We start from the raw sequence: 16,394 nt of genomic DNA on the forward strand, positions 1-16,394 counted from the left end.
GCCTGACATCTGGAGGGCCGCAGTTTGGGGATGCCTGGTCAATGAGATGCGAGTGGCAGGAGATTTGGGGGGAAAGTGGCCACAAGTAATGATGGAACTTGTCATTTCGTGTAAAGCCAAAGCTAAGGATCAAATGGATTTTGGGAAAGCTGATTTTTGTTTAACAAACTCAGGAAAATACTACATAGGATTTGAGTGCCAATGTGGTGTAGTGGTCAGAGTGTCGGACTAGGACCTGGGAGACCAGGGTTCAAATATCCACTTGGCCATGAAGCTCACTGCCTCTCAGTCTACCCTACTTCACAGGGTTGTTGTAAGAATTAATTGGGGGGGTGGGACAGAACAATGTTCACCACCTTGAGGTTGTCAGAGGGAAAAAGCCGGATATTAATGCAATATATACATTCTGCAGCTAGATATACTGACAGGGAAAGGAGTTAAAGTTGGACGGCATCTTCTGGAGGAGGAGTTACCGGTACTAAAGGCACAATCTCAAACCATTCCAATGAGAGAGAAATGAGAGAAGAAAGCCAGGGTGGCCCCTCGCAGCTTAATGAGAAGCTGGAAATAGCACATGTTTGAGAAGTGTAAGGAAGGACAGGTAACCAAGTAACCAGGTGAAAAGCCTGGCCTGTAGGGCCAGTGTCAGGAAAGCTAAAAGCTCAGAACAAGCCAAGACTGGTAAACAATGCAAAGAGCAATGGAAAAGGGCTGTTTTCATGTGCACTTGGAGCAATGGTTCAATCCCTGCTGCTCAGTATGGATAGTGAAATGTGAACAGAGCTGCTCAACTGTTTTCCCTGTCTTCTCCCTTAAGGGAAACACTGTCAATCTTAAACAGAAGAAGCATGTAATAATTTATGCCAGAGAAAAAACCCAGTGGCAGGTAGCCCTGCTTTCTTTTCATTGGAAGTCCTGTATTTTTATAAAATTGTTACAGAGTTTAGATGAATTAGATCAGATTTTTATAGCACTTTTTTGTTTTGTTTTGTTAAAAGTTTGTTTTAGAATATTGTGCGGCCTATGTATGTGATGGTCGTCTTGTCCCCGGGATCTGATGGAGCAGGTTTCAAGTGGGTTTCAAGCAGGTGTGGGTGGGTGTTAATCCTAAAGTGTTTGGGACGGTTGTACACCTTGTACATGCCTTTGTGCCTTTGATATCTGGGCTAATGTTTCAAATTCCTCCAGTATACTAGTCCTTTCGAGGTAGCCTGCTTCGAGAAAGTCCTCTGAGACAAGGTTGGAAGAGCTGGGTATATTTAGCATACAGGAGACTGACAGACACCACAACGCTCTTCAAATATTTGGAAGTGCTGTCACATAAAGGTAAAGGGTAAAGGTACACCTGACTGTTAGGTCCAGTCGTGGACGACTCTGGGGTTGCGGCATTCATCTTGCTCTATAGGCCGAGGGAGCTGTCACATAGATGAGGTCAAAGACATGTTCTCTGATGCCTTAATGGGCAAAACTGGATCTCAATGCGATTAAGGTACAGAGGTATTTTGGTGGGAAGCAGAGAAAAACATCTTGCTGGAATAGCAATTGGATCACACACACGCACACACACACACACACTGCCCCCTAAGATGCTGGGATCTCGACCTGCACTTCGTCACCTTTCCTGCTATGCCTGTTTTTACTCAGAAGCCCACCCCACTCAGGTCAGCATGCAGAGGATTGGGAACCTCAAGCAGGTGCAGAAAAGCTCTTTTCAAAAGAGTAAAAAGCAATTATCATTATTTGTTTCTGAGGATCTCATCTGGGTTGCAACAGGAAAGGATGTTCCGATGCGAATTCCTTCTTACGTGCATTGTAGCATAAAGGAAGATGTTTAAATCAAATGTGCTTCCTTATCTCATATACATTTATTTATTTTTATCCTGGAGAGAGAATAAGAGCAGACAATTAACAGGGCGCTCTACTCCACCCCGTCTCGTCTTCCATAGTACCCTAATGTTGACCTTACGGGCTGCAGCTCATGGCGTTACAAACCGTAGCGGATAAAAACTAAACGACTCCTGGAGAAGGGAAGCCCCCCCCCCCTCTTTTACCACCACTCCCCGGATAAAATTCCTCTCCGAGGCCCTGCCTGTAAAACTGGTAGCCAAGAGCGCCGCGGTGTGTGAGCGTGCGCGCTCTTCTTGCGCTCCGTATTTATGAATGGAGCGGCGGCGCCTTCTCCATCCAGCCCCGTTTCATTTCGGTTTAATCCCGTCGCCAGGCAGCTCCCGCCTCCCGAGCCTCGGATTGGCTTCCTGCGGGCGCCAGCTCCGCCCTCTCGCGGTGACATCGCCGGTGGCTGGAGGGCGAGCGCGCACAGAGCTTGGGAGGAGAAGGCGGAGAGGGGCGCGACGGCGGACGCTTTCCCCCTATCTCTGCTGGCGGCGGTGGGGCGCGGAGGACCCGAGGGGGCCGCTGCCGTGCGCTCAGCTCGAGAAGCGGGACAGCCCCGGCAGAACCACCGCCACCGCAGATCCCTCCATGTAAGTAAGGCGAAGGAGGGCATCTCGGGACTGCGCCGGCCGAGGACAGATTGGAGACGGATGAATGGGCGGGCGGCAGCGGCGGCGGCGGCGTTGTCTGTCTCCCTGGCTGCAGCCGTGCGCCTTTCTCTGCCTGCTGCGCCCGCGCGCCTCTGCCAGCGCTTGCTGTAGGGCTGCCTCTACCGCTCCTGAGCATGCACGCTCGCCCGGGTGCGGATTGGGAGGTCGGCGTGGATCTCGACCTGCACCGCGTCAGATTTGCGCTGTGTGAGCCTTGGCTGTCTGCACTCGCCCGTGCGATTTACTACTTCTCCTGTGAGGAGGGTCCTTCCTTCCTTCCTTCCTCCTCCTTTTCCTTTCTCCTATGGGGAGCTGGCGTAGCTCGTATGCCTTGCCTGCCTCTCACTCCGCAGCACATCATCTCGGCACTTAGCCGTTTCTCTGCACCTGCTTGAGGCTCCCAGTCCTCGGCATGCTGGCCCGAGGGGGAGGAGTGTAAACATGCATAGCAGGATCAGTGTTGTGCAATCCTCTCTCTGTCTCTCTCTCCAAAAGGGATCTGCATAATCTCCTGTGCGAATGTGTGTCCGGTGCGTGGAGAGGGTATGAATGGCTCACTGTATGAATGGGTGCACAGGTGTGCCTGAGTCGCCGCGGCCATATCTGCCTGCCTGTGATTGTATCTGACCCTGCTCTCCATGCACATACTTGTGCACTGTGCATGCCTTGGAGCAGGATGCCATGTCTGGAACGGCTGCGTAAAAAGTGGCACATGCCTTTCTTTGCCTCTCTGCACCTGGGGAGGAAGAGACAGGTTGCTAAATATGCCTGCCTCTGCCCCGGCTCTCCGTCTGCACAATCTTTTTCTTTAAAAAGAAAAATGATAAATGATGCATGTCTGAGTAGAGAAATGGGCATAGATCTTGCTCTTCCCTGTGCTTTGATGTACGCTTATCTCCATGCAAATGTGCATTGTGTTGCTAAGCATGTGGTTATCACTGTCAGCTGCCTGCATCTGTCTGTGATGTTATGCAATTGTTTTGTAGGCATGTCTCTATGGGTAGGTCTATTGTAGTTCTTCCATGGGAAGGTACAAGTGTATATGTGATGCTACCCGTGTGGCTGTCTCTTTGCCTACTTGTTGAACATATTTGTTTCTGTTGGTGCCTGTTTCCATGTAGCGGTTGTCCTCATATGGGTGAATCTGGGATCTTTCCAAATGATTCTGTAACACTCTACTTATGCATAGCTCTAGCCCATGCATACAGCCTTTCATACATACATAATATATATATTTCCTTTTAATACCTCTTGTGGAACAGTGTTGTGGAACAAGTGGGGGAGCGACACTTGTTGTAAAAGGGAGAGCTGAGAAAGTGGGAGTTTTTAAAATTAATATATAAAAAGGACACATACTACCAATAATAAGGGAGGGAAGCCCATTTAGTCTCTCTTTGAGCAAGCCAGCCTTTTCCATCCAAGTACCTGCATTGCTTCTTCTTTTTTACTCATTTCCTCAATATGCAAATGACACTACTTTGGGTGTTTGGTGAAAACAGGATTCTTCCGCTTTGTAGCATTATTATGGATAATCTGTTGTAATTGCACACTCATCATGGGCACTGATTGGACTGTGCTGCTGTCGTGTTTTCTCCTTACACACACATGCTCCCCCACCATATACCATTTTCAAAACTACCCCTGACTTCCTTTTGGGGGGGGGGGAATAATAATTGGGTACCTGTGTTTTTTTTAATGCCAGCACAGATGATTCATCTGGCGAGATTAAAAAATAATAAGAATCAGGCAGATTTCCTGTTGCTCCATTCCACTCCGTGCTTCCATTCATGGCTAGCCTGTAAGCCACTGCTGCAGCATCCCTTTCTGCTTCCTCCGGAGACAGGCAAACAGCAGGATGGCACTTTTGCATTGTATCTCCCTGCAGTCACCCCTATCCACCCCACTCCTACCCCTAAAGGGGAACATGCCCGCCAGCAATTTCTGCTGCAAACAATTAGCACGAATGCTGCAGTTGGTGGGAAAATGCAAATGGGGCACGTGAGGGGTGTGTGTGTTGGTCTAGAATATTGCATTATCACTGGCTCTCTGTGTATATCTGTGTAGGTGACCCTATGCCTGGTTCTGTAGAGGGGTGTGCGCCTATCTGTTTATGTCCCTGTGATGATGGCGTTTGGTAGCGCTGAGTCTCTTCCTGCCTCTTCTGCGTATGCAGTGGTCCATTTACCAGATACAAAGGTTTCGATGGAGAGCTTATTGACGTCTCTGGCCTTCCCCTGTGGCTTGGTCTGAAAATACAGGGGGATCTGACTCGGTTTTCACCCTGTGGTCCATGTTTACTGTGTCTCATGGAAGTGCAACAACATCTGGGGGGCCACAGGTTCCACATCCCTGGGATGGGGATGCAGTAGAGTAGCCACAAGGGAAGCAGAGTCTATAGTGCCATAACAAAATAAAAAAATCCTTCCAGTAGCACCTTAGAGACCAACTAAGTTTGTCATAGGTATGAGCTTTCGTGTGCATGCACACTTCTTCAGATACACTGAAACAGAAGTCACCGGCCCCTTATACATAGTGAGAGGGTGGGGAGGGGTATTACTCAGAAGGGTGGTGGGAATGGGTGATTGGCTGATAGGAGTGGTAAACCTGTTGATGACTGGTAACGACTGCAATTGGTCTTGCAGGGAAAAGCTTCTGTTTCAGTGTATCTGAAGAAGTGTGCATGCACACGAAAGCTCATACCTACGACAAACTTAGTTGGTCTCTAAGGTGCTACTGGAAGGATTTTTTTAATTTTGTTTTGACTGAGTCAGGCCAACACGGCTACCTACCTGTAGCTAGTTCTGTAGTGCCATGTTAAAGTCCTTGTGTTCTTCAACCCCCTGCATCTCCAGTTTCTTTCTTTTTTAAAATGTCAGGCAGTGGGGTTCCGCCTGAGACCTTACAGAGCGGCTGCCATTCAGAGAAGCCAGGTCCTTGTCTCTTAAACTTGTAGCAACTTGTAGGGTATGAATTTCCAGGCAGGCAGCCGTGTTAGTCTGTTGGAGCAAAGCCAAACACAGTGTCCTGTGACACCTTCAAGACTGGCACCTTTTTCACCAGATGTCGCTGCCCACCTGCCAGTTCTTCGTTTGCAAATCTATCTTTAGTTGTCTGCGGTGCTGTTTGGCTAGAAAAAGAGGTGCCGGAACTCACCACGAACTCCTCTCGTTCTCTTATAGTGGCAACCCTCTCACCACCTGAGAGGTGCCAGAACTGAGTTCCAGTGAGTTCTGGCTGGAAAAAAAAACAAGCCCTGGTTGTCTGGCTTGCCTTGTCTTTCCTACTTTACCTAATGTAAAGCCTGATGAAGCGGACTTTACTCCATGGTCGTTTATACCATAATAAAGCTTGTTAGTCTTTAAAGTGCTGGAATACTCTTGGTTAAAGGTAGCATTGGTCAACTGGCAGCCTGAGATCCCAATTTGTCCCCTCCGGCCCCCTGCAGCAAGATCTCTGACCCAATGGTGTCTCTCTGCATTCCCTGAGCATGTGTACTGTTTTCTCCTTAACCTCTTCCTCCCCAGAGTGATCAACGACAAAATTGAAAAGCTCTCTCTCTCTCTCTCTCTCTCTCTCTCTCTCACACACACACACACACACACACACGCACACACGCAGACACAGGTTTGATCCAGAGAGCTGCAGACTTATCCCCTTCTTATGCACCTCAACTGCTCTCTGTTATGTGAAAGCCAAGAGACTTGCAAAACAGTTGTAATTAACTATCTCGCAGAAGGGGAGAACTCTCTTGCCTTTGCGTGTGCCTTGGCTTGGCTTGGCAGGACCAGGTGATTTAACATATTACATATCCCCACCCCACCCCCCATGAGAGCATCCTGGATTTGCCTGCATCCTATTCAGGCTGCCTTCAAGCTGTCTCTGTTTTGCAGGAGGCATTCAAGCTCACCCCCAAAACTTAGGTTTGTGCAATTAAAGCGAAGTAAACCACTCTTTCACCCTAGTACAACAAATCCATTTCCCCCCAGACTTTTTTGCACATGGGCACATGCACCCATTGGGAGAGACTGACGCATTTCCACTGTGTAATGGGACTGGAACCAGTATGTTGGTCCTTCAGCACTTGCCCAAGTCAACATGGGACTAATAATAATAATAATAATAATAATAATAATAATAATATGCTGACCACGGACATGGGCGTACCCAGGATCAAAACTAGGGGGGGGCAAGGGGAGGGGCCAAGGCACGGAAGGGGAGGGGCCACAAAGTGGGCGGGAACAGCGAACTCGCGCTCCGCCGGGCTGTGCCCCTCCCTAGCAGCAGGGCTGGTGGGCGGAGGCGGAGCCCAGCCCAGCGGAGCGCGAGTTCGGCGTTCCCGCCCACCGCGCCGCGCTCCCTGGTTCCCCGCCGCGCTTGGCCTTGCCTGAGGGCGCGCCGGGGAGCTGGAGGGAGGGTGCGGCGCGGTGCGGCGGGAATGGCGAACTCGCGCTCCGCCGGGCTGTGCTCCGCCTCTGCCCACCAGCCCTGCTTCTAGAGTAGGGCAGCTGCCCTAACTTGCCGCATGGTGGGTACGCCCTTGACCACGGATGTAGGCTTCAACTCCAGGCAGTTTTGTGAAGAGGAATCTGCAATTATACAACGCTGACTCATGAACACTAGACCCAGCCCTTCCATGTTCAGCTTTGGCTTGCGTTTCAGAGTTGCATTTTGGCACTTAGCTATCTCGGCTGGATGATTCCGCACTTAGGTTGCCTGGGGCATAGTGCTGCTCTTTCTCCTGGTAGGAGGAAGTGTCATTTGATGGCATCATGTGTCAATTCATCTAAATGCAAGCTGATGTAAAATGGGCTGTTAATGTTGCCGTTTTTAAGATGGCCATGACGCAAGTATTTCTGCCCAGGTAGGACATGGGTGGTGCTGTGGAGCCTAGGGCTTGCCGATCAGAAGGTCAGCGGTTTGAATCGAAAGCACGTCAAACTGCAAGTAGATAAATAGGTACTGCTCCGGCGGGAAGGTAAACAGCATTTCGGTGTGCTGCTCTGGTTCGCCAGAAGCGGCTTAGTCATACTGGCCACATGACCCGGAAGCTGTATGCCGACTCCCTCGGCCAATAACACGAGATGAGCACCACAACCCCAGAGTCGGTCACAACTGGACCTAATGGTCAGGGGTCCCTTTACCTTCAGGAGAAACCCGGCTATATGATGAAGAGATGAGGAACGACTCACTAAAATTACCCCTGACTATTGACCATGCTAGCTAGACATGGTGGGAGTTGCAGTCCAACAAGAACATGTGGGAAAAAGTTCCACATCCCTGCTACTAGAGGGCAGAGTGTCCCTCTGGAGTTTGGACAGCATTGGTGTGGGCCTGGATCTGGCTGGGAAGCAGATCCAGAGCACTGCTGGATCAGACCAATGTCCCCATCTAGCTCAGCATTCTGCTATCACAGTGGGCAACTAGGTGCCCTTGTGAAGCCCCCAAGCAGGTCAGGTGTGCAACAACATTCTCCCCACTTGTGAACCCCATCTTTGCTATTCGGAGGCATAATGCCTCCAACACAGGAGGTAGCACATAGGCATCATGGCTAGTAGCCATTGGTACCCTTTTCTATGATATTGTTGCATGCCACGCCTATATCTGAGTGGTGTGAGATTCCTGCGGTTCCAGGGTCCGTGTTTCTTTTTGGGAACGAGGCACAGCGGTGTCTGTGGTGTCTTTATGATATGATGCAACCTGATACTACAATGCAGGGCCTCCCAGCATTGACACTCCAAGAGAGTCTTGCTTCTCCCCTAGTTGGTAGCCTTGGATTCAAAAAGACACACCAGCTGTGGTTCTCTGCAGCTTGCCGACTTTTACAGACTGCAATCTTTCCCCCCTAAGCCAGCTCACAGCCAGCTCTGAAACTCTACTTTTGAACTCTGCTTTGGCTTCCCGAATGGCTCGTTACCTTTCCTTTGTCCTTCTTAATGGCTCGTCTCCCAGGCAATTTCCTGCCACGGGAAGCTGTCCTGCCTTATATTTTAATACCTGCTAAATCCAGTGTCTGGCATCCAGTTTTAACACTCCAAGCATTGATTAAATTCTAACATTTGCTGAATCCAGGAATTTAGGGTGTCTCGCACTCAAAAACTCATAACAATATATTTTGGAGTTGATTGTCTGTGCATTTGCACGCCTCTTAAGATATTGTGGCTACATTTGAACATAGTTCTTGTACCCATCAGTTTCACGTCAATACCTGTTTAAACCTTTGGAGGGCTTATATTAACCTATATGTTTAACTAAAGATGGTCGCAATTACGGTTATTGCACGCTTAATGTGAGCTGATGGTTTTTGTTGTTCATATATTATTTATTTTTCTTTCTCTTATTATTCATTTATTTATTGTTCTGCTTTTCTCTCTCTCTTTCTCTCTGCCCCCCCCCTTTGTTAAATTTTCATATAACAAAGGGTATCTTAATCAAATTTTCCACGGTGGTTCCTGAGATCAGGGAGCAGTTTTGGGGTCTGGGTTTGGATACAATTGGATACCATTTTGTCACAAGATGGCAGACTGAACCTTTCAAAAACTGTGCTGCTTTTAACAATCGATTTCAAAACTGCACTGGTTTTGTTGTTTGTTTGTTTGTTTGTTTGTTTGTTTGTTTGTTAGAATTCCTCAGCACTTCCATCAACAAACATGGTGGATGCAGCTCCATCAATGAACAGCTTGACCTGATTGTGGGTAGTGTGCAAAGGCAGTGACTCCAATCCTTGAAGTTCACAGGCAGTTATATCAGTTTAGCTGATTACCAGGAGCATGTGGGCACATTTAAAAGTAGTGCGCCAGCTCCGCCTGTTCCTGGAGATGTCTGCTCTGGCCATGGTGACAGTTACACCCTGTTTGGATTTATGACACAAGAGAGGGCCTTCTTAGCAACTGCTTTCTGATTGTGCAATGACCTTCCATGGCCCTCTCTCTCTGCTTTCCTTTTGCTGGCCAGGAAATTCTTCCCCACCCCCTTTGTTTCAACAGGCCTTTTGGCCACTAATTGTCTGTTGTGGCAGGGTCAGAGGCGCAGGGTGTTATACTTTTATTTTTCTTAAGTTATAAGTGTTCTCGGTGCTTTTAAATAGGGTTACTTATTTAATTGCTTCTTAGTATCCATATTTCTCGTATACAGTCAAACCTCGGTTTATATGCCTACCTCGGCGAGCATCCGGGTTCTGCGGCATCGGATGTGCAGCTCACGATCTGCGCAGCTCGCGCATGCGCAGAAGCGCTCTATTGGCGCTTCGCACACTCACAGAAGCGTGCCTTCAGCGAGCGACCACCTCCGCGGAACGGATTGCGGTCGCAAACTGAGGTACCACTGAGGTCCAGTACAGAGGGCCTTCTGGCGGTTCCCTCGTTGCGAGAAGCCAAGTTGCAGGGAACCAGGCAGAGGGCCTTCTCGGTGGTGGCGCCCGCCCTGTGGAATGCCCTCCCACCAGATGTCAAAGAGAAAAACAGCTACCAGATTTTTAGAAGACATCTGAAGGCAGTCCTGTTTTTAATGTTTAATGGCTTTTAATGTTTAATAGATTATTTTATTTCATTTTTCTGTTGGAAGCCGCCCAGAGTGGCTGGGGAAACCCAGCCAGATGGGCAGGGTATAAATAATAAATTATTATTATTATATTATTATTATTATACCACTGTATGTTCTTAGTTTTAGCTGTTTTGTTTTATGTTGTGAGCTGCCTTGGGTCCTATTGCTTCTTTAATACCGGTATTGTCTAGCCAGAGCCAGACAACATATTAAAGAAAGAAAGAAAGAAAGAAAGAAAGAAAGGAAGGTACAGGCCCCCTGAAGTGGTACAATGGAACCTCGGTTGTCGAACGTAATCCGTTCTGGAAGACCATTCGACTTCCGAAACGTTCGACACCTGAGGCGCAATGGGTGGTCGAAAAATTCAGTTGAGAAAATTGAGAAACGCGCCACAGAAGCTGTTTGACTTCTGAGGTCAAATGTTCGAAAACTGAAACAATTACTTCCAGGTTTTCGCCATTTGGAAACCTAAACGTTCGGCTTCTGAGATGCTTGAAAACCGAGGTTCCACTGTACCAGTTCAGAATTGCATGTTTTGAATGCTTCCCTGTGCTTTTAACAAACCTTTCTTCCCCCCCTCGTGGAAAGATAACATAGCACAGCCTTCACCAACCTAGTGCCTTCCAGATAGACGTTTTGGACCGCCACTCGCATCAACCCCAGCATCATATGGCAAGAGTGGCCCAAGACCAGGCCTGCTGGATCAGGCCAAGTGGCCCATCTGTTCCAGCATCTTGTTCTCACAACAAGATGCCTCTGGGACGCCAACAAGCAAAACCTGAGCACAGGAGCCCCCTCCCCTCTTACTGTTTTCAGTTGATATTCAGAGGCTCTGACAATTGGAGAAGAAGGATAAAATAGCACCGCCCTCCCTCTCGATCCCTAACGTGCCAACTTTTCCAGGGAGGGAGAGAAGATACGACCTAAACGAGGAAGAGAACAGGGGTACAAATGTTCTCTTTAAAAAAGAAAACAAAAAAAGAGGATGAACATCCTAACCCCATTTGACTGGTTGAATGCTACAGAAATAAGATTTGACTTCCTCTCCCCCCCCTGCCCGCCCCCCGCATGTACTTCTGTCTGCTACAGTGAACAGAGCTGTTTTTACTTCAGAAAACAGAGCCAAGAGGAACTTCAGGTGGCCTCACATGACTCGGGTGAATGTGGCCTTCCTTTGGAGGAAGGGAACAGCGTTACGTAATTCTCTTCTTAAAATGTTTGCGAACGGTAGATCACATCCAGTGTTAAATCATACTGTGAGTAGGCGCTTGGGAATGAGTGGGTATGACTAATTTAGGTCCAGTAATTTCAGTAGGTTTCCTCCGAGTACAACATAGGCTGCATTACCCACTATATTTTTTTAATGTAGCACAGGCACCCCCAAACCTAACCCTCCAGATGTTCTGGGACTACAACTCCTATCATCCCTAGCTAACAGGGCCAGTGGTCAGGGGAATTGTAGTCCCAAAATATCTGGAGGGCCGAGTTTGGGGGTGCCTAATATAGCACATTCAAAGCACATTCTTTCCCCTCGAAGAATTATGGGTACTGTAGTTTGTTAAGGGCAGCTGGGAATTGTAACCCTGTGAGGGGTAAACTACAGTGCCCAGAATTCTCTGAGGTAAAGAATGTACTTTAAATGTGCTTTTAAGGTATTCGTGTGTACACAGCCTCAGTTGGCTGCAACTCAGTAGATTTTATTGTGTTTTGACTGATAACCTAGAGCTCCTCCAGGCAGCATGTTCGTTGAGCATTAATCCTGATTTGCTTGTGCGAAGCAGACGTTAGAAAATGCTGTCTTTATTGAGCTGATTTGTTTGCAGGGAGCCATTTTCATCTTGAATTGCTTGTGCGGCTTCCCATTAATGTCTTTCCCATCACTTTCCTAACAGCAAAAAAAGGCCAATCTTTAGCAAGTGAGTTTATTGTGCCAGAGTCATGGAACATTTTAGTCTGCTTCAAGTGCGCAAACCCAAGTGCCTGCTATGCAATGGAAATCCCTCCTTAAAAAGACTGACCTTCTGGAGGCAGCCCTTGTCTTCAGCATCAGGCATAAGGAGCAGAAGTAAATCAAAGGCTTTGTCCACACTTCCTCCTCCGCTCCCGCCGCTTTCCCTCGGAGAAAACTGCTCTTTAGCACTCAGTCAGAGCAAACAGCAATTCGGGTTTTCTCCAGGTTTGATGTTTGCTCCGATTTAGCACTAAATGGTGGGTTTTCCGTGGGAAAGGAGTGGTCAAAGCAGAAAACCACTCAGGGCACAGGGCAAGTGGGAGTGTAAAAGGTAAAGGGACCCCTGACCATTAGGTCCAGTCGCGGACGACACTCGAGTTGCGACGCTCATCTCGCTTTACTGGCCGAGGGAGCCGGCGTACAGCTTCTGGGACAGGTGGCCAGCATGACTAAGCCGCTTCTGGCGAACCAGAGCAACAGCACCCATGGCCCACCCAAAACTTAGGTTTGTGCAATTAAAGCGAAGTAAACCACTCTTTCATCCTAGTACAACAAATCCAGTACAACGCAGGTGGAGCTGTGGGTTAAACCACAGAGCCTAGGGCTTGCCGATTAGAAGGTCGGTGGTTCGAATCCCTGTGATGGGGTGAGCTCCCGTTGCTCGGTCCCAGCTCCTGCCAACCTAGCAGTTCGAAAGCACATCAAAGGGCAAGTAGATAAATAGGTACCATTCCAAGCGGGAAGGTAAACGGCTTTGTCATGCTGGCCACATGACCCAGAAACTGTACGCCGGTTCCCTCGGCCAGTAAAGCGAGATGAGCGCCGCAACCCCAGAGTCGGTCACGACTGGACCTAATTGTCAGGGGTCCCTTTACCTTTACTTTTAACTTTAAACCACTCTTTCATCCTCGTACAACAAATCCATTTCCCCCAGACTTTTTGCACATTGGACACATGCACACGTTGGGAGAGACTGCCACATTTCCACTGGGTCCTGGGAGTTTGGATGAGCCCAAAGCGAAGCTTTCAAGGGAAATGGACACCCTCCTGCTTAGCCTTTCCGGAAACCTGCAATGCTGCTCACTTTAAAGTTCATTTGAACACGGTTGCTCACGTCGCAGCACGAAGGCTAGGCCGTAAGCCAGCCTTTGCCAACTTAGATGTTGGCTGAGGAGAAGAAGTTGCAGTCCAAAACATATCTAGAGGGCATCAGGTTGGAGAAGGCTGCTTTGAGGGTGTGTGTGGTGTGCATGAGTGTGCAAAAGTAGGGGCAAGCCTGGCCCCCTTGGGAGATGGAGGTTGAGGCAGAGGAAGGAGTTGTGTTTTCGGTGTTGCAGGAGCTACAGCTGTTGTCATGGCGACAACTGCAATGTTACCAAACAGGCTTAGAAGCCTGAGCAATATGCTGAAGGGCACAAAAGTGGAGAGGAATTGGGAAGAGGGAGGGCGACCTAAGCTGAAGCAAAAGAAGCCCTTGGGCCTGGCCAATGCACCCCACCCCCCTGCCGCCTCCTTGAAAGACTTGGTGCCGCTCTCAAGATGTTGCTGGATTATCAACTCCCATCAGCCCTAGAGACAGCAAGGCCCATGGTCAGTGATGATGAGAACTGGAGTCTGGAGACATCCAGAGGGAGGGCACTACGTTGCAGACCCTTGGGCTAAGCCTTTGGGGAGGGGGGGAATCTATAACCCGAATTCTGAGGTCCCTCCATAAACCAGCTACTGTACAGTGGTACCTCGACTTACGAACGACTCGACAACCGAATTTTTCGACTTACGAATGGGGCAAATGGCCGCACGCTTACGAATTTCTCAACATCCGAACGGAAACCGCGGTGGTTTTAGATAGGGTTTTTTCGACTTACCAATTTTTAGATGGGGTTGCTTCGACTTATGGATTTTTCCGTTTCCAATGCATTCCTATGGGAAATCACGTTTCCAATGGCGCGTTTCGACTTACGAATTTTTCGACCTACGAAGGTGCCTTCGGAACGGATTAAATTCGTAAGTCGGGGCACCTCTTTAATTTTAAACTGAGCTGCTTCACCAAAGATGATATAGCAGCCTTCCTGGACACTGGTGACCTCCAGATGTTTTAGTCTGCATCAGTCCTGAGCATCGGCAGTGTTTCCTGGGGCTGATGGAAAACGGTAGGCCGAAACATCTGGCTGGGGAAGGCTGTGGCACACCTTGGGCTTGCGGATCCTGGATTTTTTGATGCCGAGCAGCTGAACAGTGTGAGAGCCTTCTGCTGGAAGGCGTCAGGTGAACACACTTCCTTCATAGGCATGGGATGAGCAGAACCAAACTGAATATGTAACACTCCTGCAACACTCAGGTTGGCCCCCGTTTGCTCTCCTCCTAGGCGGTGCTTAGCTCCAGGAAGATGGCACAGCCAGGCTTTGCGGTCCTGTTGTTCTAATGCCGATATCCCTGCTCTTCCTCTCTAGGCCCTGAGTTTGCTCCACCTGCCTGCCCCTCTGCTCTGGGACAGCTGGGCACAGGGCAGCCCAGAGGTTTAGCCCAATAAGAGCCATGCCCTTGGAAGAGGAGGAACCCAGTTGGAAGAAACGAGCAGAAGATATCCGGGAGATCTATGAATTCCGGGAGGTGCTGGGCACGTGAGTTCGTTGTTTGTTTATTGCATTTACATCCCAGCTTTTTCTTCAAGGAGATTAAGCTGGTGCTCGTGGTTCTCCCCCCCCCCCAATTTAATCCTCACGACAACCCTGTGAGGTAGGTTAGGTTGATAGGCAGCGGCTGTCCCAAGGTCACCATCTTCAGCAATGAGTGGGGATTTGATTCTTGGTCTCCGAGGTCCTAGTCTGGCACCCTAACCACTACACCACACAGCCATGTGGTTATTAGGGATATCTGGGTGAGGGCTGCTCCTCTAAGGCAGGGGGGTGGGCGGTCACCAGACTTTTGGGATTCACAGTACTTTATTTTCATGAAAACCTCAAGATCCACCAACTTGAGCCAGGTTCAAAATAGTAGCTTTTTTTCTTCATTTTAGTTTTCTTCGGTTTAGGGAAGAGGGTGCCTTTGTTGTTCTTTCTGTTATTAAACAATTGGGGGGACCCTTGTACATCTTCTGCAAATCTCCTAGCAGGAGATGCTGCTCGACATTCTGCCAGCTGATGTTCTAAGAGCTTGTTTCTATCATCAAGATTCCAAGGCTGTTAGCCTAAGCTAATTGACCTTGTCTACATGAAACGGGAATTAAAAAATGTTTCAGAGTCACACTGGTTGCCATGGTTTACTGTGGTGGGAGGGAGTCTACCTTCCCTTGGGGCCACATGCTTCTCCTTTGACACAGCTGCAAGAAGGGGCTTGGAATATTTTGCTTCTGCTTTTTAATTTTACTGTATGAACCACATCTTGTGCTTAACCTTAACTATGGTTTGTTTTGAAACCGGCCAACTTCAAGTAATAGCTTATGAAGCTGTCTCGTTTCACCAAGCCATCGTTAAGATTAAGCACAGTTTATGGTTCGAGCATAACAGTGATTGTGGTTAATTGAAATTAGAGGCCTCCATTCGTCTTCTCCTGGCTATGCTTGATGAGGAAGAGAGCACACGAAGAGAACAGGGAGTGTTAGTGTTGTGTACTAAGCTGAATCATAGAACAATAGGATCCAGAATGCAGCAGTCTGATTGGTCCGCAGGAACCACCCAATCCAGCTCCAGGTGGAAGTGAATCAGCAAGGTGATTGGCCTGCAGGAGCAGCCAATCAGGCTGCTGGCAGAAGTGAATCTGCAACCTGATTAGCCTACAGGTGCAGCCCCGAAGTAGCCAATCACGCAAGGGCCATTGTGTAAATAATGTATATAAGCAGACGCAGACTTTGGGGTAAAGAGCCATTCTTTTCTTATTCTTCAGTTGCTACTACAAGCCGAATAAAGAGCATGAAATTCACTCTCGACTCCATTTCATAGAATCACAGAATCATAGAGTTGGAAAAGACCACAAGGGCCATCCAGTCCAACCCCCTGCCAAGCAGGAAACACCATCAAAGCATTATTGACATATGTCTGTCAAGCCTCTGCTTAAAGACCTCCAAAGAAGGAGACTCCACCACACTCCTTGGTAGCAAATTCCACTGCCGAACAGCTCTTACTGTCAGGAAGTTCTTCCTAATGTTTAGGTGGAATCTTCTTTCCTTTGGGCCATATCAGTGAGGCCAAGGGGTGGGTGGGTCTTGTCACTTGGGTAGCCCAGGACGACCATACGCACTCCCCAGGCTTGTGCCCCCAGGGAGTCACTTTGGTGCTGCTAATGTAGCAAAAACAATGCAGGAGGCTGGATTCTACAGGTTTTTGACCTTACTCGTGTTGGCGCACTCCTCCATTGTCTCTCAA

At 48.7% G+C, this 16,394-nt stretch overlaps 1 protein-coding gene across 2 annotated transcripts in view; it reads left to right on the forward strand.

Moving 5' to 3' along the window:
* Positions 1 to 2,316: 2,316 nt before the first annotated feature.
* CAMK1 (calcium/calmodulin dependent protein kinase I) overlaps positions 2,317 to 16,394 on the forward strand; it is a 55,739-nt gene continuing 41,661 nt past the window's right edge. The window contains exons 1-2 of one of the 2 annotated variants that reach the window (XM_060271243.2): positions 2,317 to 2,483; positions 14,484 to 14,654. In XM_060271243.2, coding sequence (XP_060127226.1) covers positions 14,569 to 14,654 — 86 coding nt within the window. In that variant the 5' untranslated portion in view covers positions 2,317 to 2,483; positions 14,484 to 14,568. Of the gene's footprint in view, positions 2,484 to 13,423; positions 13,624 to 14,483; positions 14,655 to 16,394 lie in introns of those variants that run through there. The other variant, XM_060271244.2, reaches the window with a different exon arrangement.

The sequence above is a fragment of the Zootoca vivipara genome, chromosome 2 (assembly GCF_965207765.1).
Source record: "Zootoca vivipara chromosome 2, rZooViv2.hap1.1, whole genome shotgun sequence".
In the NCBI taxonomy this organism is placed as follows: domain Eukaryota; kingdom Metazoa; phylum Chordata; class Lepidosauria; order Squamata; family Lacertidae; genus Zootoca; species Zootoca vivipara.